The sequence below is a fragment of the Diadema setosum genome, chromosome 18 (assembly GCF_964275005.1).
Source record: "Diadema setosum chromosome 18, eeDiaSeto1, whole genome shotgun sequence".
NCBI classification, from domain to species: Eukaryota; Metazoa; Echinodermata; class Echinoidea; order Diadematoida; family Diadematidae; genus Diadema; species Diadema setosum.
Genome location: NC_092702.1, coordinates 6,689,544 through 6,714,576, shown reverse-complemented (window position 1 = coordinate 6,714,576; position 25,033 = coordinate 6,689,544). Strand labels below are relative to the sequence as shown.

General features: G+C 38.1%; 1 protein-coding gene across 1 annotated transcript; it reads right to left on the bottom strand.

Annotated features, from left to right (window-relative positions):
• LOC140241649 (DDRGK domain-containing protein 1-like) lies at positions 1–23,302 on the bottom strand. Its single transcript, XM_072321391.1, has 7 exons — positions 23,151–23,302; positions 21,981–22,124; positions 21,185–21,300; positions 19,674–19,775; positions 18,637–18,759; positions 15,848–15,943; positions 1–2,564 (listed from the first exon to the last, which is right to left on the bottom strand). Exons 1-7 carry the CDS (start codon positions 23,245–23,247, stop codon positions 2,328–2,330), a joined length of 915 nt encoding a protein of 304 aa, XP_072177492.1. The 5' UTR covers positions 23,248–23,302; the 3' UTR covers positions 1–2,327.
• Positions 23,303–25,033: the final 1,731 nt, after the last annotated feature.

Below are 25,033 nucleotides of genomic sequence, written 5' to 3'. Positions count from 1 at the left end.
TAACAGTTAAAAACGAGACACTTTATTTGACTGCCGGCCTCTTTTCTTTCTTTGTTTCACATTGCTTGGCATGGAGATAATATTGACTACCTCGCAATGGGTTGTCTTCCCATGACTCATTGTAGCGAGCTTAAGATCTGCGGCGCTATTCATGCTAGGACGCAGCTATTAATGTACCACGAGGTACCCCGCCCCGGGGTACCATGTTTAACGGCGCCATATCGTGTTCGGAGCATGTATATTTACACACTCTCATCATGGAGGTCAAAATGTAGCTGTCGGATAATGATCCCAGTGCTAATTCAGCCCTGTTATGAAGTTAACAATAATTATGAAACTTTTTAACAACTTTTTCAAAACGCGTCATTACAATTTTAACAGTAATTCATGCGATCATTTTGAACACTAACCTGCCCTACAATGGAATGCATACAGTGCAGTGCAGTTGTCTGTGTGTGACACCGAGATGCCTGGTGCAGTGTATGAGATAAGTACTGATATTATGATGCTGCTGAATTGCTGAGCAACAGAATTTTCAAAAGATATTAGAATGTACTGCCACCCATTTTTTTTTTTTTCCAACACAGGGTACAATGCTTTAACCCTAAAAGGGCGGGGAAGTTGGGGTTGAATCAACCCCCCCCCCCCCCGACATTTTCCGCGACCATTCTGCCGCGCGAATGTTTTTTTTTTTTTTTTTTTTTTGACCGCGCCGCTCACTGACTTTTCACTTTCAAGTCTCGCACATCTTATGACACCATTTTCGCGAAAATTGGACGTACCGTTACGACGCTGCATGACCTTGTATACATGCTTGTCAGACCGAAAATTGCTCAAAAATTTGATTTTGTGTACAAAGTCTATGCAAATAGAGTTTTCTCACCTTATTAAAAAGATATGATTATTTTCACTTTCAATGGCTGAAATCAATTAATGTTAGCATAACTTTGCTCAAGATAGGTTCTGTAATAAATTTTGTGAAAAAAACCCGAAAAAAAGGTCGAAAAACAAGGAAATACATAAGAAATTCATAAAACAATAGAATACATAAGAAATTAATTTTTATACCAGATTCATTTCAAGCACATTGTTAGGAATGCTACAAGAATAATGTCACCAAAATTAGGATGCGATTAGCTTTGAATTAGAGCATAATTTATGATTTCACGCAAATTAATTGATATGAAATATAAAAAAAAATGAAAAATATAATTTTTCTTCGATAGTCTGGGTGATTACGCAACAGGTAATGTATGCGCCAATTTTCAGGGCGATTGCGCGATCGATGGCCGAGATTGGGGGGGGGGGGGGGTTGACACAACCCTCTCCCGGCCACAGAACAGGCCAAAAATCAAGGCCTGCATGGTTAGGGTTAAATAAAGCGGATTTCTATTTGGTATCCCTGGGTACCAAAAAACAAAAACAAAAACACATCATTTGACCCCAAAATGCTGTTCTGCACATGCGCGAGACGGGAAGGAGGATGAGGAAGGAAAAAGCAGGAAGGAAGGAAGAAGGCGCGTCATGAAAGCTTGAGCGTCGCAGATCTAAAGCTCGCTATTAGCAGACCCAACAGAAACTTAAAGGTATTAGCCCACATTTGTAAACCTGCAGCAATTGGTCTCATAGTTAGCATGGAGTTTGGGTATGATTGCAGTAACACCTGTGCAAAATTTCGTTCCAATTAGTCCATTACTTTCATAAAAATAAATGAAAATGCACCGTATGCATGCGTATAAAAACGCTCGCTAGCTCCGGTCCATGCACATACTACATGCATGCGATACATGTGTAAGTTAATGTACGTAGCTAGCCCGCGCTCGCAATTCGATATTGGGTCGGGTTGACCCGGTTTGAAAATTGATTTTAAAAAGATGATTTTCTCTCTTTTATCGAATGGTATAGACAAAGAGCAACAGGTGAGGTATGTTACTGTTATAACTTGTACTTGAAGTCATATTGGACCTGTTTTATGCAGTTTTGATTTTCGTGGGTTTGCAAATGTGGGCTAGTACCTTTAAAACGATGAATAAAGACTCTTACACGGAGGGGGAAAAAAGAGAAAATAATGATTGAAGGACAAGTTATACATGTATCAAGTTATGACGAATGGAAACGTTTATCAACACAGAAATACATTATGAACCATACCCTCCCGAAATCACGAGAAAAGGAAGACCGAGGGAGAAAGTACAAGACAGCGATCTCCAATGCAAATACTAATTTGATAAAAGCATCCAGAAGATATGGTTAATGAAATTATGTCTTTTTTTATCACAGATTCTCAAATTATGTCTCTGTATAAGTGTTCAGGCGTTGTCGCGAAGCTACACGGCTTGGCTCATAAGCTTGCTCTGGTACACGTCCTCGTTCTCCGGGCTGAGCGAAATGAGTTGATTGCTTGCTTCAGCCAGCTCGGCAATGGAAACCCTACCCCGCTGCCGGATGAACTTGGCCACCGCATCCAGCTCCTCCTGCGAGATATAGATAAACTTGCCTCGGTCGTCAATGACCCCCGTAAGGCGGCCCTGTTCTTGTAATTCCTGCACGCGGTTAATGGCCTCCTATACGTGGGGAGACAGAGAGAGAAATATATACGACAGATTGTAATCCATTTGTCATATTCTCTTTCCAATGCTTTCCCTTCGGTGTTTATTTTTAACGCATGGAAAAACAAATAAACCACATATTAGTTTGGTGCGGTCTGCCTTTATGCGAAAAATCCTCCTATTATCCACCGATTCCCAAAACATGAACAAAAACATCAGAAGCTGAACTGAGCTCTACTTTTCCACAATTACACTTCCCCTATCCACTTCAATATTTTTTCTATATATAGGAAAACAGAAAAAATAACAACAATAATGACATAGCATGGTACATTACTTTTATAATCGTAAATCATAGCTTTTCCTCCAAAATGTTTGACCATCATTGGGTGGGGCAGAAAAACTAAAGAGGATACAGAATCGCTTTGACATTCACATAGCATCATTTTGCATAGAGGGAAACACACGGATGAATACATACATACATACATACATACATACATACATACATACGTATACACACTCACACACCCACACAGACGTGTACACTCACACAGAATCACAAACGCACTGAAGACCATCCTCACATTGAAACCATTGTCATTACGTCACATGAATGGGTTTATTGTGGAGATGAACTACACTGTATAATATTAACAGTATCACAGTGTTCGCAATCAATGACAATACCCGCGCTTACACGTCGAGAGTAATTCATTGGAATTCTAGTCTTTGCTATACTTTTTTGTACTATAACATTTTGTACAGTGCTATCACAGCGAGTCCTGCCAATCGTAACTGCGCCAAGGGAAGACGAGTTCAAAAGAGGTATCAATGTACAATGTACGTCGTGTGTCTTCATGTTTCATCATCTTCCCACCTATCCTACACACCAAATTAATACAGTGTACATGTAAACCTTCGAACCTTCACAAACGAACAACTTGCTATTATAGGACTGATTTAGGCATTTTTTGATGAATAAATTATGTGGAAAGGCATTGCAAATGCTTCGTCTAACCACGTTTTCCTCTTGTCATAATTAAAGTGTACTATCATTGCAGTCTCAATGTATACATGCTCTAACATTCAAATGTCTTTTTTTTTTTAAATTCTGTCCTTACAATGCTTTCTGATGCACATAGGCATATAATATTCGAGAAAAGAGAGAGACGGACAGACGGAAAGACAGAGACAGACAGACAGAGAGAGAGAGACAGAGACAGAGACAGAGACAGAAAGAGAGAGAGAAAGAGGGAGCGAGAAACATGTGTGTGTCTTAAGGAAATAATAACTCCTTATCCAAGCTGCAGAATATAATATTGTATATTGTATGTTGCAGATAATATTCTGCCCGCAACCTTGAATCTTCCACGCTTGATTAGCAAGCATTTCACAGCTGGGATACAAAGATCGCAGAAAGCGAATGTTAAAGGGATCGTATAGTTTTGGTTGAGACCTAACTTCAGGTTTCTAACATTTTTTTTTTTTTGTGTGTGAGATAATGAGAAACCTCTTATGAAACATGAAAGAGCATGTAATTCCATGAAGAATTCAACGCTTATTTGATGAAAATTGGCTTTGAAATGGCTGAGATATTCAAAACAGAGCCATTCTATTAAGCGTGGGACCCACATTTTATTACGATCGCTTTGTTTTACTTTTTTTTTTTTTGATGTTTCAGTCATTGCAAACCCGATTTTTCATCAAATAAACTTTGAATTCATCTTAAAGTGGTACATGTATGCTCTGTACTATATCATATAAGTGTTTTCTTGGTATCTCGCAAAAGGTTAAAAGCCCAATTCTCATCTCCACCAATACTGTACCATCCCTTTAATCTAGTCAACTTTCGCTCCAATCTTCCTGCCCAGGCAGTGTCTTGTTCTTTCACTCTCCCTCCCTCCCTCTCTTTCATTCTCTTTTCGTGCTTATGGTTGAGCTCGGGCTCGGTTTGATCTTGGCCTTCAGCTTGGACGTGAATCAAAATTGCATTATGCTTTCATATACATCTGATTCAGAAACGCAACGGACAACGGAGCAGGCAACCTGAATTCTTTGGTAATCATCGACTCCAGAAATCTAACGGCAATACATGAACGTCGCATCTTCGTATGACTTTTCGTGGCTACGTTCAACTATCAAGTTACGTCTCCATTCTCACTCTTTTGTACCAATTCTTTTTTAGTTTAGTTAGTCTCTCAAACTATTTTTACATTAAAGAAATATAGTGAAAAGTATAGAGAGCCAATAATATTACATGGATATAATATTATGACTATGTTGTTCAGAAGAAGTTTGCTCTCAGCACTCAAAGTCCGTTCCCCCTCTATACGCCGATAGGTATCAAGCATCTCTGGGTTTTTACACCAACATAATCAAGCTTATCATTGATGTATACTAATGTGATGTGTATTCTTGGAAATATATGTCAAAAGACCAATAAATGCCATATAAAAGTAAAAACTAGAAATGTTGCTCAGGCGACTGGTACCTCCGTCATAATGCATGGTTTTCCCAATAAGCCAGTTCGGAGTTAGCTCATGGGCACATTGGTCCGAATGACCTTTCTTTTTTCTCAGTCGGTTAGGGGCACTTCATTCGTTTTGAGAGCGACATAATGCATAAGCTTTACGTAACAATTTATGGAATTCATTGATCCTCTTCAAACAAAGAATGAACTTGTATACACCAGATGACCAGAATGATCCGTCAAGTAGCACATGGGAAAGCATCCATTTCATTATTTTGCGTTGAATGTATTAACAACCTCTTTCTATTGATATTGCCAAATACCACTTTTGCTGTCAGGTGGATGTGCTGGCAAGCGGCATTTATAAGGATTATATGAATAATCATTACATCACAGACGCTTATCCGAGTGAATTTAAAAACCAACATGCACGTTGGTCCGAATGACCTTGTTTCTGCTCATGCGCATAGTGGAACTCCGAACTGGCTTATAGGTCTAGAGTATCTTGACAATATGAGAAAACAGTTTCACACAATTGGCAAAAAAAAAAAAAAAAAATGAAACGGCATATTTGTCACAAATGTGTTAAGTGTTAACTTTAATTGAACTCGGTTCATTTGGATGCATGGTGAAATTGTTTAAGAGAGCATGGTATTCGGAAATTTTAGTATTTTTACTTCATCCTTGCCCTTCGATCTCATGGCCCGCAATTCTTCAATCACTACTACTGATAACATCCATTTTCTTGACAATATTTCAAGCTATTTTCGAGAAATGACGAAAAAGCGTAACATTTGAACATTAACTTTTTCACTTGACCTTTGACCCCATGGCCAAAATCATGGTGCAGAAATACATGTATACCTAGTTTAATCATGACTCGTGTATGCAATGAGTAATCTCCCAAGGTATGGATAAGAAGTGCAATTACAACAGAAATTTAGCATTTTAATCTGAACTTTCACCCTTGACTTTTGAAAATCTTTACCTGGTAATACTTGTACACACTAGGTTTTAAGGGAATACCTTCCGGCACTGCATAGAAATGGATAAGAAATAAAAACTTAAGAATTTGACCTCGACCTTTGATCTTGAGCATGTGCACCCAAAAATTGATAGGCACAACTGCGTCCACTCATACATACATATGCCAAGTTTCATTAGGATACCTCGAACGGTTTTTAAGTTCCGCTGTCCACTAAATTGATTACGGACGGAACTTTATACGACGGACGGACGGACAACCCGAAAACATAATGCCTCAGGCGAGACTTCGTGGCGGAGACACAAAAAAGAAAAGGACACCTCCCATCTTTTGTCAGTTAATGTAAGAAGAAACGATAATCGCCCACCTTTCCCCACAGTAATGCCGCTTATCCTGGACACACTTACATTATGCATTAATTTCAAACTGTGCTCGGCCTCCTGAGAAAGGAACACTCATCCCTCAGCAGGGCAGCTGTCTGTGTCCGGCCTACGCAACACGTTAGCTGTGAATGTCACGCACATGAATGCCACGGGTGATTTTCTCCCCCCCCCCCCCCCCCCCCCGCCTCAGTGCGCCTCCCACGAAGATTAAAAGCATATCCACAGAGATAGGCTGTATCATTTACATCACAGTCCCAAATTATTACTGAAAAAAAAAAAGGAGTTCGTGATGGATAATGGGAAGCACTATACACCACACATCATTATACGGCATTTGACGTCATGATTCTTGCGTATGAATATAGAAGAAATGGACGGTACTGGCTTACAAGGCATATTCTATTTCTTTCCCTCAGTTTCGTTTTCTGGCAATGTTTGGTGAAAGAGGACAACGCTAATCTCATGAGCCCATCAAACCTACGTTACGCTTGTTTGTTTAGTCAGTACAGTTATTCAAAATGGCGAGATTGTTAGTCCTTTCATCTTGTAAGGTGTGTGTGTATTGTATGGTACGATTGTGTTCCTTTATTATTGATACAGGATAAATTACTGAATGCATTACTTTTATCTACTTGAATCCCTGAAGTCAGAAAAAGATGTGGTGTTTTTTTGTTTTTTGTTTTTTACTTCAGGGATTCAAGTAGATAAAAGTGATGCATTCAGTAACTTATCTCGTATCAATAATAAAGGAACACAATCGTGCCAGATACAACACACACACACACACACACAGCTTACTATAATGATTATAAAAGAAGTATTAAAATTACGTATACATTGTACATAGAATTATTAATATCCGAGGGAGAAAACATGTTTTATAAGGAAAAAAAGAGAGCTAATAAGATAGAAGATGAACAAACTGAACAGTATTATGCCAAAGGTCCCATGCCTGCATTCACCAAAGCTGTGTATGTTAATGATATGGTATCATACTCACGGAACCAATATTATTTCTGTATGAGAGATCACTGCTAAGTCATCTCAGAAAGGATATCTGTCTACATAATGTATTTTCGCCCCCACTCCCTCTTTTTTTTTCAACCCCTCGAAATTCCTCTCAATTTCCATAAACGCCATCTGATAATTACTGATGGCGGCAAAATGTGCCACATTGTAGATCAAACTGCCACATGATTTGACTATCAAGAGTCAAAATATTTGTGGTTTTTTTTTTTTTTTTTTGCTCGTTTCTCTTGCCTTTTCAAGCCTTATAAGGCAATATGTTTCTCCCTCATGCAAACATATCCAGTTCTCATCGAGCTCTTCCTAGAGAGGAGGTTAAAGGGATCGTAAATATAGTTTTGGTTGAGACCTAACTTCATGTTTCTAACATTTTTGGTGAGATAATGAGAAACCTTTAATGAAATATGAAAGAACATGTAATTCCAGAGGAATTCAACGTTTATTTGATGAAAATTGGTTTTGAAATGGCTGAGATATCAAAAACAGAGCGTCCCACCTTTTATTACGATCGCTTTGTTTTACTTTGTTTATGGATGTCTCAGTCATTCCAAAACAGATTTTTTATCAAATAAACGTTGAATTCCTATTAGAATGGGTATGGTCTACACTATGTCATAAGTGGTTTCTTGGTATCTCGCAAAAACTTAAAATCCCAATTCTTATCTCTACCAATACTATACCATCCCATTCAGGTTTGAAACGGCCTACTGTCAAATCCTATTGATGACGACCTTTCCCTTAAAGGAATCGTATAATTTTGATTGAGACCTTTTTTTTTTGTGAGATAATGAGAAACCTCTTGTGAAATATGAAAGAGCATGTAATTCTATGAGGAATTCAACTTTTATTTGATGAAAATGTTGGTTTTAAAATTGTTGAGATATCCAAAAATGAGCGATTCTAATTAAGTGTGGGGCCCACACTTTATTACGATCGCTTTGTTTTACTTTGTTTCAGGATGTTTCAGTCATTCCAAACCAGATTTTCATCAAATAAACTTTGAATTCATCTTAAAGTGGTACATGTATTATATGCTCTGTACTATATCATAAGTGTTTTCTTGGTATCTCGCAAAAGGTTAAAAGCCCATTTCTCATCTCCACCAATACTGTACCATCCCTTTAAAAGTCGAGATTTAATCATGTCGGATTATTTTTTTTTTTTATTATCTACGAGCGGTGCACATCTACACATGATATCTTATGTTGCCTCAGGACGAATCGATCCATTTTATCAATACAACGAAAATAACATGTTACATCTCTCATTATTATTTTTATCATTTCTTTTTTATCTGTGCGAAATGTGTTGATGCATAAATTTCTTTGGACGGCGCTCTGCGGATTCGTTGTGATTTTGCTACCAAATGGTGGTACCAAAGATTGGTAATCCAAAGGTGTATGAAAGTTAAGAAATTCAGACGGATCTAAAAATGTCCTTCCGCGGTTGTACGGGTCTTGGCTCTCGCAAGTGGCTTGACTGGTCTCTCTTCCAGTAGAATCTGTAATATAACTATTTGCTGACGTAACTGAAAAAAAAAAACAATTAGCATGAAGTCGATACATTGATATTTATGATTATTTTCCACCGCAAGGAGTTCAATTTTCCTTGGAGAAATAGGCTTGTTCACTATACTTTTAAAGGGTGCCGTCGGATAAGGACTTTGTCTCAGCTATAATCATGACGGATACACCAGTCATAGACATTTACTACAACTATTTTCATCTCAAAAGTTCCTATCGACTTCACAAAAGGACAGCCTTAAGCAATCTTCTGCTGGGATGACGCTCTGTGTGACGCTCTGTAACGATATATCACTCGACGCAATCGATGTAACGTAGAGCGATATATCGCTGGCCCCTCATGTACCCAGTTACAACCACCGCGAGCGTACGCTTGAAAATACACATTAAGGACTGCTTTTCAGGGCATTGCCGATAACAATTGCCCCGCCCGAGGGATCTCAATTCCATGCTATGACCCGAGGAGTTGCTCCGAGGGTAATAGCACAGAGAAGAGATCCTGAGGGGCAATAATATCTAGAATGCCCGGAATAAAAGCAATCTATATCCGTTTTAGATACCGAAGAGAATTAAATGAAATTTTCCTTGTTTGATAACGACTGCGCTAGCCAGTTCATCTATAAGGTGCTGCCACAAACGTTAGAATTGTGATCGCATCGGTCACCTCTCGCGCTCTGGAAGCCAAGCGTCTACGAACAAACGCTAGTGGCGCCTGAAAATGTTATCCCCTCCTTATCACATTCCATAAATCACTTTCCTGTTATAATACCGTCAATGCACTTACACACTTATACATGTAGTCCAATATTATTTACAGAAAAGAAATATACTACGGGATGTGTTTCTCGAGTATATATACATATACATTGTATAGCTTGTACTTCTCGATATTAGGCCTATATACATGACGTAAGGGTATCAACTGCATATCATCTAAAACAAAACCAGATTATCAAAAAATGAGGTATACTGAATCCTTCTATAACTATTTCAAATGTGATCTAAGAAGAAATTTGGGGATTACTAGTAAATAAAAAAAAAATCAACTTAAAATCTAGTCAGCTAAGATAATTGCTTAACAATAAAAGAAAAAAAAAGGTGTGAAAGGAAAGGTTCCTCACAAGTACTACTAAAGTATTTCATGTTGACCCCCGTCAAATTCCACGTAAAGGGGAAAGAAAATGACAAAATCATTGCAGCAGCTACTACGAAAGTAATGATATCCCTTTTCCCCTTATTTGTCAGATCTTATTGAATACCATGACATGTCTCCACGTTCCCAAGGGGGCACATAAAATGTGTATTACTCTACCTTTACATGCACTTATGGATTACTGGGTGCTCATCTCAAAGTGCTTGCCTCATCAGACAAGCATGCAAAATGCATCTCGACACTACCCAACATCAAGTGGGAGGTAACCATGGCAACGCCCCAAGTCTCCCCGCACCACCGCTTGGGGCGACAGCCTGTCTTGGGTGTACGATCGGGGTGGCTGGTAAGCACAGACAGGGCTTGATATCATTTTGATTGCTTGACCCACATCAACTTTTTTTTTTTTTTATACTCATATATATACAGAAAAATGAGAAAGTATTGGAGGTCAACCCCGGACCCCCCCCCCCCCCCATATCCCCCACCACAAACCCATCCATTCCCCTGGTTACAAGAGACACAGACTCTGAAAGTAGGGAAATGATACACGTGGCTTGTTATGCAGCCAATGGTAATTATTTGAGTGGGTGTCGTGATCAAGAAGAGGTTTCTGTTCCTTACACACAAGTGGCCCTTGTTCTCACTGCTCTTCTCGATGTTGCGGCAACGTCTCCTCCCGTTAAAATCAGTTTACCCAACTTTCTGTGCAATATTGCCCTCCTCCGCATTGCCCCGGGCCATTTCATGTTTTTGTTTGTTTGTTTTTTTTTTTTTTCATTCTGCGCCTTCTACCAGGAACCTAAGCAAACAAGAGGTCACTGAACATATACTCCTCCTCACTATTTCTCTCTTTCCCTAATCGGTTTCTTTCTAATTTGTGTTTGGCCCTTCATTTCCAATCACTTCTCTTCTTGTAGCTCATTTCTGTACTTTCCCTTTCTCTGTGTTATATTATATATATACACATACACACTCCTTGCCCCAAAAAGGAACATGCGCATAAAGGGCTGAAGGGTTGGGTCGTCGGATAATTGAGCTTGGGTCTGCCTGAACCGCTATGACGTCTCCGTGGTCGAGCGGTTTAAGGCGTCGGCATTCCATGCCAAAGACCCGGGTTCGATTCCCGGCGGAGACCAACTTTTCAACAACTTTTCCGAAAAGGAGGAACAGTGAGAGGAATAATGATGTCAAAGCTACGCACTACGCACCGTTTTCTCCTTCCTTTCTCATATCTCCCATAATAATAATTATATAATGATAATAAATAGTGTACACACACACACACACACACACATATATATATATATATATATATATATACATATACATATATAGATATCTCCATCACCTGACTTGCCCTTAATTTTCCATCAGTTCTCTTTTATCTCTGTCTAGATCGAAGATCTCTCTCTCTCTCTCACCATTGACATCTTGTTTATATCTCTCCAAGATTTATAATGTTTGTTTCATGTTAAGTGCTGTCTGGGGCAAATTATTTGTATAGGGCCCCATTTTTCTCTCTCTCTTCTTTCTTTCTTTAAATCAACAACAACATTGACATCTACCACCAATTATTTTCTCGCAATTCCTTCTTCCTTTCACGGGCTCACTGTCCTATTCTCACCCTGCCTATAAGATATGCATTATAGATACAATACATAAATGTACATGTATTAGATTACATGTAGAACAATGTACATTTTACCTCTAAGATGAACACAATTAGTAGAGACCTGAAGCCAGAATGTACAGTTGTACAGGTTGTACAAAGAGATATTTGCTGGTACTGCTCTTAAAACTGATTTTGAAACAATGGCAGCATTTTCAAAATTAAGTAAAATCCTTTTCAAAATCCTTTTCAAATGTTGTAAAGGGATGGCACAGTATTGGTGGGGATGAGGATTGAGCTTTTAACATTTTGCAAGATGTTTAGAAACCACTTATGAACGTTACAGAGCGTACCATTCCAAGAGGAATTCAAAGTTTATTTGATGAAAATCGGTTTTGAAATGGCTCAGATTTATCCAAAAACAAAGTAAAACAAAATGATCCTAATAAAAGATGGGTCATGTATTAGTATGTTGCTTGTTTTGGAAATCTAAGCCATTTCAAAACCAATTTTAATCAAATAAACGATGAATTCCTCTTGGAATCACATGCCCTTTCTTATTTCATAAAAGGTTTCACATCGCATCAAGAAATTTAGAAACCTGAAGCCAGGTCTCAATCAAAACTATACGATCCCTTTAAAGCATAATATATGAAGTACAATACATTTTCTTCTCTCTTTCTTTTTGATAAACACTAAATTAAGTCTAAAGACCACACATACGTATGTATAGTGTATGGGTCCTACCGGACCCAACTCTATCCGAACTCATTTTTTCCGCGCACAGTAACTGCTTGGAATGAGCTTCCTAAAAACGCCCTTGAAGCCACTTCATCGGAGGTCTTCAAGGGAGCTCTTCCACTCGGCATCTAGACTGAGGAACTGGATTTTTACTCGCACCATATATTTTTAATGCACCAACAAGCATGCACTGCAAATGAGCACCTAAGTTCAATTTCTTAGCACTACATCCTGACTTATGGATCCTGCTGAGTATCTTCGTAGACGTAGACGTAGTCATGGAATCGGAACACTTTTTCAAACAAAGAAAAGAAAAAAAAATAGAATATAAAGGTTAACAGTATACGTTTGCACCAAAGTTCCTCTCGACATAACAACTGGTGTTGGATTAGCATGTGCTAAAGTCAAAGCCTAGAGTGGGCGGCGGATTAGCAGCCAGAAACAGCATTTTCTTGAAATTCATTCATATTTCTTTCTTCTCAAATGCTCATGACTTCTTTCAGATAAAAGGCTCTCTTTGGAATTTGGAATCATATGATATTACAATACTTTGAAATTGCTTGTTGAGATGTTATTGTACTATGATCAGCTTTGTGAAAGTAAGATGTGCTACTATGTTCTGGTATTAAAAAAAGAGATCCTTCCTTTCAAGTTGGCTTTAAAGAGTTGTCACGTCTAACAGCAAACAAAGCAACACCCTTCAACTGTACAGATATTTGAACATAAATGCACACACACACACACACACACACACACACACACACACACAATAGTCCCCGCACCCGTACCCGTTATGGTGATAGGGCTTTTTCTGTTATTTCCCCATCTCTTTGGAAAAAAATCCCTCTCTATATTCGTAATGTGAAAGTGTTGATAAGTTCAAATCATGCTGAAAACTTATCTATTTACTAATCCTAATTTTTGTTGTTGTTGTAGTTGTTACATCATATCATTGGCCTCATGCCAAAAGGACCTTAAAGGACTTCCCCTGTTATGCCAAAAGGGCACTAATAGTGTACAAAGTCTATAGCATTAAGGGCCTTTTGGCATAACAGTGGAAATGGTTTAAGGCCCTTTTGGCATAAGACCGACAATATGTACAGAATGCTATATCTTACTTCAATTTTTTTTTTTCTGTATTAATGTGCTTAGAAACATTGGTATTAAGCACTATATAAGTGTTATTCATTATCATTATCATTAAAAAAAGAAACACACACATACACAAACAGCTCAGCATATCAAAGTGATGTGCACAGATGTTCCACATTCAGCACTACCATGCCATGATTTTCACATCAACATAGCAGACTTCATTACTCGTTGTTCTCTTTAATAAGAGATTTTTATCATTATCATTCACACCTTTGCATTCTTCTTTAAAGATTCATCTTTTTCTTTTTCAGAATCACACTGATCAATGCTTACATAGACACGCAAACATAACTTTCACATGGCTAAGTCTTTTTTGTTTCATTGTTTCCATGCACTGTCTCTTCTTTGAGCAAACATCTACAAGTCAGAATTATTTGTGCTATGTAGATTTATCCCAAATACTTTTTTCAGGTGAGCTTTGGTCGTAAGTATCCTCCTGAGGAAGACTACCCTGAAATGCCTCTTAGTACTACATGTACTCTCTTTTCAAGAAGCAGTTTGTTCCCCTTACTGCACACATGAAGTCAGAACTGCAGTTTCAGATTTGTGCTCCTTCCATCTAAGAATAGTGTGAAGATAAACAACAGCACCCTCTCTAGTTCAGGATATGTACAGACCATGGCTGAGAAGAGTGGGACTGGTTCTGATTAAAGGAATCGTACAGTTTCGGTTGAGATGGGGTTTGAGGTTTCCAAAGTTTTTTGATTTTTTTTTTTTTTTTTTTTTTTATAATGAGAAACCTCTTATAAGATATGAAAGAGCATATAATTCCAAGAGGAATACAAAGTTTATCTGACGAAAATTGGTTTTGAAATGGCTCAGATATCCAAAACAAGCAATACTGTACTAATAAATGGTAGGATCCATCTTTTGTTAGGATCTCTTTGTTTTACTCTGTTTTTGGACAGCTCAGCCGTTTCAGAACCAATTTTCATGAAATAAACTTTGAATTGTAGACTTCTTAACATTTCATGAAGTGGTTTCTAAATATATTTCACAAAAAGTTAAATGCTAAATTCTCACCTCAACCAATACTATACAATCCATTTAAGGAATGATTTACCATATTTTGCAGATGAAACAAAAACCCAGCTTTAGTGCTTTACACTAGTTCTGAAATGTGAGTTAGGGATAGACACAACCACTGTAAAAATCTGAATCAGTAAAATCGATGATAGGTATTGCTAAAAAATACAAAATGTGAACAATAGTTATAATAAAAGTGTTTCCCGACTAAACCGTCTACAGTTCCGGTTTACTGAGAAAAATACTGTTTATCTCCTTATATCTTAGGCTTTATTGCAAAAAAAATATATGTTACGATATTTTGTGGTACAACAGAAATGCACATATGCATGAAATGAGATATCTTGAACATTTTTTAAATCACTGCTCCAAAAGGTAGCCCTTCATCACATATAATACATTTGAAACTGCTGTAACAACAGGGTTAGCATTAGGATGGCAGAATAGGTGATGCATGGGGGGGGGGGGGGATTCTACACATCACATACGTTTTGCCTTTAAATACTTTTTTTTTTAATGTGACTCAAAATTTCACTCAGAGGCATTGCCTCTAGTGTTAGGTTTCGGCCTTACATGAGACGATGTGATATTCATATCAACAACTTAAATGATGTCTTTGCTGATGTCACACATCTCTGACATAGACTTTTCAATGACATCACTGGCACACACATACATTGCACACATAAACCAGATCAGACACGTACAGCATTCATACTTCTAGGCACACACACATTTACACACGCACTCTGCCTCCATTAACCCGTTGAGGACGAGTCCCGAGTATACTCAGGCAGGGCTCCATGGGAAATGTGTGTTGTAGCAAAATCAGCCTGTCCTCAAAGGGTTAAGTGACTGCATAATAGAGGGATCCAATCAAATGGATGTAATGATACATCTTGACATACTGAATCATTACCATGAAATCAATCAAAACTAACTATCTAATAGATTAACAAAAATCATTAAAAAAAGATATTAACCACAAAGATTGACCAGAAAAATTAACTATAACCACCAACAACCCTGCTCAATGATTCTACAAACTGAATATTGCATTGCATAATCCATCCTGAACTATACAGTCCATCTTTAATAATTAATAGTCAAAAGTGCATTTGGACTGGGGGTCTTGAAACACCCAGAAACAAGAATCATCCTATCACATCTCACCATACTCATCCCTTAATAAGAATGTGCTGTCGACAACAAAACTTGTCTTACCTGTGTCCTAATGTTGAACTGAGCTCCTAAGTCCTCTAACAGCACAACCTTCATGTTCTTGATGTAGTTGATAAACTCTTCTAGTAGTGATTGGGACTACAGCATAAAGAACAAAAGTGACAAGAGACTTAAACTGTCCCGTCCAACACTCATGTGATATGCTAATTGATACTATCATGGATGGAAGGATATTCAAATACAGTGTGATACAGATTTAAACTGTCACATATAATATTCACTGTAATCTGTCAGTTGAATCCCCTAAGGACGGTTGTTAAGTCCATAAACTTTTTACTTCCTTCAAGTTCTTACTCAGCAATATGCCAGGTTTTATCAATGCTCATTAAGGTAGATATAGTGACTGTACTGTTATCACCTTTGGGGGGCTTTGTTCAATAATTCCTGGTTAAAAATACATTTTGTAACAGCATCACATGAGTCAGAAGCATTCATAGTGTATCCTTACAGGGGATTCAAGACCAGTTATGAGTTATTGTGAAAAAAGGGAGTATAAATGCACAAGCAGAGTAGTGAAAATTTGATCAAAAGTTGGGAAAAATTGGCATTTATGAAACTGTGAAGTTTTTTAACATGTTCCTGTAAATAATTTCCTTTTAATTCAGTTTTGATCAAATTTCACAGTTTTTCTTGTAAAATGATTTTTTTTTTCCAGGCCCACTTTTAACTGGTTTAGAACTTTCATTTAACTTAGCCAAATTCATGCATATCCACAGTGCCATATCCAAGTTCTTGTTAATCTGTGTTCATAAAAATCTGGAAATAATCACAAAGCATTCTAGTACTTTTTGAACTGGACATATTACATTACATGCACAGATAAGTCTGGTAATCACGGTAAGTGTGATTCTTACTTGTGTGATATTATTTTGTAAAGTGCTGTGATACATCTTTATTGCTTGTAAGGGCATTGTATAAGTACCAATATTTTATTGTATTATATCATATAATATCATATTTTATAAAATGGGTTCAAGAATGTAGCCAATTGGAAGCGCTGAAATGAGTCACGTGTGCTTGTATTAATTTCTCACTAACATGCACGGCCGACGTCACCATGTTTGCACTAGCAGTGCGCACTCAATCAGTTGTTACAAGTGCGTCGCGCGCTACTATACGCGCTGTCAATCCTGTAAACAACTTCTAGTTCGGGCTGCCGGCCGGCCTTTCTTGTGCGCATAACATGTGTGGCGTACGTATACTCTTATACGTACAGTACTTATATGTGTACGGGATTTCCGAGTGCGACGTGCGTAAATGTTTGGGACGAACATCTTCGGACATCTTGATCCACAAAGGTACGTGAAAAATGCTGTTAGTTTTCGACCCATTTTATAAAACAAATGATGCACAGGATTATTTCGTGGCGTTAGTGGAGATGCAGCTCACTCTCGGGTATTTACAATGTAGTGCAACATGCACTCGGCTTCGCCTCGTGCATGTTTCACAATTGTAAATACCCTCGAGTGCGCTACATCTCCACTAACGCACTCTATCCTGTGCATCATTTGTATAACATTACATTACATTACATTATATCATTATTACATTATATTGTAATTATTATATTATATTACATTATATTACATCATATAGATCGTATCATACCATATCATATCATATATCAAATCATATTATATTTTATTATATCATATATTTTATTTTGTTTTGTTTCATTTCATTTTTATTGCATTTCTTGCATACACCCCTCTCAGTCCCCGCCCTATGTCTCTTAGCTGGATTGATCATCAGTGGGAGAAATTTAAACAGTGGTAATGAATAGAGACATTGTATGGTCTTTCTCTTCAAAAAAGAGTCTTGGGATGGAGGGGAAATGTACACAAGACTTTAATCCTCTGTGTACCACTTCAACCTCCTGTGCATAGGTTGATCATGAATCCATTGTTTCTCATTTCCAAAATTTCCTTAAAATGTGTGTCACCAGATACTTTTTCAAATTACTTTTGACAAGATAGAGGATCATTTTTTAAGCAAAACCTTTAAATTCCTCACGGATGTTTCTTTCTCAGTACTTTCCTACTATGTCATGCCGCTCTAAGCACTTTGTAACATATCATCAGTTATGGTATATTTGTTTTTACAACAACAACAACAACAACAACAAAGTCAAATTCATGAAATTCTTCCGTCGAGGTGTTTTCATTGCAACTGACTGACAAATTGCCCTACATCAACACACTAGCAAACATAAATAAGCACTGAATTGATCAGTGTTTTAGTAGTAGCCATGATAAAAAAAATCATGGGCGTACATACTCGAGCAGGATTCGAACCTACGACCTCCTGATCACCGGACAGGCGTCATCTCCACTAGACCACTGAGCTTTCGTCGATGTAGTAGGGCAATTTGCCAGTTAGTTGTAATGAAAAAACCTCGATGGAAGAATTTCATTAATTTGAATAATTACGCAGTACCCGCTGCATGCTATAAGGACTAGGACCAACACTTGCTGTCGGATGAAAGCTCGGTGGTCTAGTGGAGATGACGCCTGTCCGGTGATCAGGAGGTCATAGGTTTGAATCCTGCTCGAGTGTGTATGCCCATGATTTCTTATCATGGATACTACTAAAACACAGATCAATTCTGTGCTCATTTACGTCGATGTACGGCAATTTGTCAATCAGTTGAAACAAAAAAGTCATAGAAAGACCTGTGCATATCCCACTTGCATTCAGTTCAGAAATAATCTTATGTTGTGCAGAAAATCCTATCACACTGAAATGATGGAAATGATGCAAGCTGCACTCACCTCATGTTCAGACAGCACCTGAGTATGGCCTTCCTCCTCAACCACAAAACTTTCTTTCAGCTTGAGGTATTCCTCGTGCTCTCTCTTCTCTTGCTCTTCTTTCTTCAACCGCTCTTCTTCTTCCTGCAGGATACAGAGCACGGGGAAACAAAGGATACACATTGATGAAGATGAGATAACAATAACCTTGATTTAAGTTAGAGAAGCAGAAAAATAGCATTTTAAGTAGTAGTCATAATGGCAGTAGTTGTAGTAGTAGTAGCAGTAGTGGTAACATTAGCAGTAAAGTAGTATTACTGATAAAAAAAAATGGTACAAAAGAAAAAATCATGATAATCATGATTATAAGATAATACTCACAAGAATGGGAGAGCAAAGGAAAAAATTACAAGAACAGTGGAAAGAATGAATGCAGTAATTATGGCAGAAATGGTAATACAAATAACCACTACACATTATTTTTTGTAAAGCAATACAAGACTGGTTGGAAGACAATCAATCTATCACATCATCTATAGCAGACATTGAAACACAAGTCTCCTGTAAACATTATCAGTACAGTGTATCACAAATTACCTGCAGCAGACATTAAAACATGCTGGGTGTTTTTTGTTGTTTTTTGTACAGCCAAAACATGAACAAAGTTAAGAGATGATATTTATCAATGGCATGAGAATTATGAAAAAATACTTTCATTTCCAGTTTCTTTAGCTCTCAGTTGCAAAATTGGTTGCCTATTGGCTCACCACACAGAAACTCTGTGAGAAAGAATAGCAACTAACATGCTGGCAGATATAGCGTAACCTAAAGACTGTGGCAACAAAACAGGGTGATGCATAATCCACAGTGATTATTTACATTGCCTCAATCTATAGACATGAGGCCTCTTGGCATTTCAAGCAAATGAAAGGGCTAACTGCTAGAATGTTCTTTTGAGCACACCAGAGGGCGCTCTTATATCTACAGAAGATAATCTTCTTGAGCAGTGCATGGAATAGTGTGTATCTCACTGTATCTTGCCACCTGCAAACACTTACCCTCTTTGCTTCCTCTTCCTTTTCCTTCTCAGCCTCTTTCTTTCTCTGTTCTTCCATCATCTCCCGCCTTGCTCTGCTTTCTTCTCTCTCTTGCAGCATCAGCTACAGATGTCAAGGAATGGCAAAGACAAGTTAATGGTGAATCATTCATAATACATGTAGTTAAAGGACAAGTTCACCTTCATTAACATAAGGATTGAGAGAATGTAGCAATATTAGTAGAACACGTCATTGAAAGTTTGAGGAAAATCGGACAATCCGTTCAAAAGTTATGAATTTTTGACGTTTTTGTGCAGTCACCGCTGGATGAGAAGACTACTGCAGTGTATGATGTCACATGCGTACAACAATATAAGGAAAATATAAAGAGAATTTCACAAAATGTCATCTTTTGAAAAAAGTACACATTCCCTTGACTCGTTACTGACATATGTTATAGTTAATATTATTCCCATTGCCTTTAGAAAGAGGCAAGTTCTCTTTTATTATGCGAAAAAAGTGAAAATATGTTGCATTTTCTTTACATTTTCTTTATACTGTTGTACTCATTTGACATCACAAGCCTTAGTAGTCTCCTCATCCAGCGGTTCCAACACAAAAGTTTTAAAAATTCATAACTTTTGCATTGATTGTCCAATTTTCCTCAAACTTTCACTGATGTGTTCTACTATTATTGCTGCATTCTCTTAATCCTTATGATAATGAAGGTGAACTTGTCCTTTAATTTCATGAGAGACAGGTCTCAACATAGCACAACAGTCAGCTCAGACTAGATTAGTTTCATATTTGCAATGGACAATTCATCTTAACCATGGCTTGGGGTGGGGGGAGGGTGGAGCTACCTGCCGAGCCACACTTTTGGCTCTTACCAAAAACATAACAAAACACATAAACCCATGACTTTTGCAGGTTTTGCCCCCCACAGTAGTTTTGGCTTTTGACCTCGAACCAAACACGATCTCTAGCACTTGTAAGAGTACAGGGGAAGGGTTGGATAGAAATTCTGTGATCATTCCTACACATCTTCACACTTTTCATGTGATGATTATCTGTAACAAAACGGTGAAGGTGATCAGTTCACTTGTGACAGCAACACCATTAACTGATTAGTCATACAGACTTTCTTACAAACTGTCTATTAAAAGAAGTATAGGTAATACCATATTGTGGTACAACACTGAAATAGTCTGTTGGCCATTGTGACAAGGAAAGTAATTCTACAGGATAATGAGAATAAATTCAGCATGCCAGAGTAGAAACACTGTGGGTAAAATTTTCAATGTGTGGTGATTACTTCATTAATCCTCAACAAAACAAAACAAGAACAAAAATCACAACAAAATTTTCCTATCAACTATTATCCTTACAACCCTATTTGCTGCCACTAATTTCCTCAAGTCAAGGAACTGATTTCACTAAGAAAGATATTGTTAATTTCATGACACCACTCTTATTGCACAACCACAAAACTCAACCAGATAGACAAAAAAGAATATTTTCAAGAATGCTACCTCACGCTCTCTCTGCCTCTCTGCTTTCATTTCTAACTTTCTTGCTTTCTTTGCACCGATCTTCTTTCCCGAATCCCTGTTTTCTTCTGATTCATCATCATCCTGCATCCACTCCTCTGAAAGAAAAATTACAAAGTGAGAAATATCAGTAAGACAAAAAATATTCAGCATCTCTCACACCTCTTATTAATCCCTGTCTAGATCAAGACATTCAATAGCATAAGACAATTATCACCATCATAATTAAGTAATTAAGTTGAAAAGGCAATGGGTACATTATGCAAGAGAAATGCAGTTGCTTGAGTTTTTACAGAAGGTTCAAATACCTTTGAAAAGAAATATTCTATTTTCCCTTCTGCAGGCAACCTGTAAAACATTTCAGCCACAGAAGTTACAATCTTTTTTGTCTTAAATTCATAACTTCCTTAATCTTTATCAAATTTTGATAAAATTTTCACTATTGTTCCTGTCTGATTTTAATCTTTCTTTTCAGATTAATCTGTTATCTGATCTGGAATTCCCCTTTAAGAATCTTAAAGTGAAAGGGTAGATGGACAATTAGGGGACACATTTCTTTGAGGCATAGCTTCCGATGTACTCACCTATATCTTCCGATGTATTCACCTATATCTTTTGATGTACTCACCTATATCTTCCGATGTACTCACCTATATCTTCTGATGTACTCACCTACTGTATATCTTCCGATGTATTCACTTATATCTTCCGATGTACTTACCTACTAATAAGTACTATATCTTCCGATGTTCTCACCTATATCTTCTGATGTACTCACCTATATCTTCCTCACTCTCCTCCTCCTGTCTAGCCTGCTGCATCCTCTCTCTCACTCCTCTCCTCTGCCTCCCCCGGACAGGAGGTCCATCATCTCTAGCCCGAGCAGCCACCGGGCGTGGTCTCCTTGGCTTATCTGCTGCATCTGTAAATACGATGAATCCATCCATGAACCAGTTCACTAAACACTAATCATAATTATGGTTTTCAAAAGCATGCATAATATTGCTTTCAGTTTCTTCACAGTTGTGTCATATGCACGAGTATCTACATTTTGGATGAGCATTGTTCAAGTGGTCAATGCTATCAGAATTGCTTTTCATAGGCTGTGGCTAGACTTTGCTATGCACAAAAAAAAAAGAACCAACTTTACCTCTCATGTAAATTGCATAGAATTCTATATAATGAAATCCTGGTGAAGAGGTCAACACTTACAAAACTGGCTGACATCTGCAATTATCTTCAAGATCTAAGGGGGCAGATTGCCCTAAAAGAAGAAGAAGAAATAGACTCTGACTTAGAAAAAAGAGATCATGGTATGGTTTTCATGGTTGGAGATCCCTGTGTTGACTGTCACTAGTGTCACTGTCACTCCAGTGTCAGTGTTCTTAATGCCATAATGGCAAGTGTTTCATTTTGCTCTGTTTTTGCTTTTCAAAGGGAAAACAGACAGTCAATTAAAATGATGAGCTTGCACCAGTACCAGTGCAGAGTAAAAAATGTCACTTGCGTCTACTGTCGAGAATTCCGCGTGTACGGTACGACAAGTCAGCAATCTGACTCCTGAGCCTGGGATATACGAATCTGCGGTATTTTCTGCCTTGAGTGGAATGAACTTAAGATGAAACTGAGGAATATTTTCTAAGATACAACACAAGGTAAATTTATTTAATCAAAAAGTGGTAGGTCCTAGAGTCTAGTCTAGGTCAGGTCCAGTGGGTGGGCCTAACGTTAGAACCACATTAACCGCACAAGCGACCCCAACAGTACCAACACTTACCGTGTTAGTATGTTACTAATACTCGCCTAGTACGGTAGGCCTACTACTAGTTACAGCGCTCGGCGCCGTGTTCGATTAGAACCACAGGCATCTCTTCACACATGATCACCCAGCATGCTTTTGAACATATGGGACTGGTCAAGCATGTAGACCTTCATCGTTCATATTTACCCTTTTTCTGTCTAATGAAAAACAGCAAGACGGCAGCTACAACCGCGACAGCAGAACATATACATGCTATCAGAAGATTTGTGTCTACTAAAGACATATTGCGCTTCAGTATGCCACAGAATAGCAAAGGAACGTTCACCACAGTTCCAGATGGCAAAACTTCGGAGTATGACAATGAAATTATCGAACTATAGCTATACAGTACACTACAACAGTATGACGGAACTAAGGTACCTTTAGTACGCAAATAAAATGAGACTTTTTCTCACGAGTGGCCTTCGCTCAGCTCAGGGTTTACTCGTCGCAGCTGGTGATCAAGCATAGGCGCCGGAAGTGCTTTTTTGATAAAAAAATAAATAAATAAATAAACAAATAAATAAAAATAGATAAAATAAGATAGATATGTATATAAATGAATAAACGCGAAAAAAAAACCATAGCTACAAACGGCAGTTTTTGGAATGTAAAATGTCAAAATTTTCAAGCTCGCTCGCTCTGCTCGCTCGCATTCAATCGCTATGCCATTCTCCTAATGTTGCTGCCAGTAATTGCCAGCAGTTGCGCCTGGGCCGCCCCCCCCCCCTTAATTTCCAAAGCTATATATATATATATATATATATATATATATATATATATAGATAGAGAGAGAGAGAGAGAGAGAGAGAGAGAGAGAGAGAGAGAGAGAGAGAGCTTTACAAACGGCTGTTTGGGGACTGTAAAATGTCAAAATTAATCGTCAAATTTATTCGTTATGCCATTTTCCTAACGTTGCAACAAGTAATTGCCAGCAGTTGAGCCCGGTGCGCCTCCCTCTTAATTTCCAAAGCGAAAAACATAGCTACAACGGCAGTTTTTGGACTGTAGAATGTCAAAATTTTTAAGCTCGCTCGCTTCGCCTGCTGGCATTGAATCATTATGCCATTCTCCTAATGTTGCAGCCAGTAATTGCCAGCAGTTGCGCCCGATGCGCCCCCATTAATTTCCAAAGCGAAAGATATAGCTACAAACGCCAGTTTCGGGACTGTAGAATGTCAAAATTTTCAAGCTCGCTCGCTTCGCTCGCTCGCATTGAATGGTTATGCCATTCTCCTAATGTTGCTGCCAGTAATTGCCAGCAGTTGCGCCCGATGCGCCCCCATTAATTTCCAAAGCAAAAGATATAGCTACAAACGCCAGTTTTGGGACTGTAGAATGTCAAAATTTTCAAGCTCCCTCGCTTCGCTCGCTCGCATTGAATGGTTATGCCATTCTCCTAATGTTGCCGCCAGTAATAGCCAGCAGTTGCGCCCGATGCCCCCCTTAGTTTCCAAAGCGAAAGATATAGCTACAAACAGCAGTTTTGGGACTGTAAAATGTCAAAATTTTCAAGCTCTCTCGCTCCGCTCGCTCGCATTTTATTGTTATGCAATTCTCCTGATGTTGCTGACAGTATATAATTTGTCGTTTCACACCGTCATTCCATAATCCATGTAAGGAAAACTTACAATGTTGCTCAATGACTGCGTTGTTGAATGTATCACATTCCGTAATGTATTGTAGTCCCATTATTGCGCACGCACACACGCACATGCATACACACGTACCGTCAAAATCACTTTTCCACAAGGTGCCCACCCCCAATGTTTCGACCCACCGTACGCCACTTTACATATATATATATATATATATATATATATATATATATATATATATATATACATATACATATATATAGATATATGTGTGTGTGTGTGTGTGTGTATTGTGTAACATATGTATGGTCTATCGTGAGCCCCCTCCAATATTTGCCCCCCCCCCCCCCCCAATCCAAAACTGCTTCCGGCGCGCCTGTGATCAAGTACAATTTCACGCATAGTTTCGACTCTTATGACTAGAAAATTCAA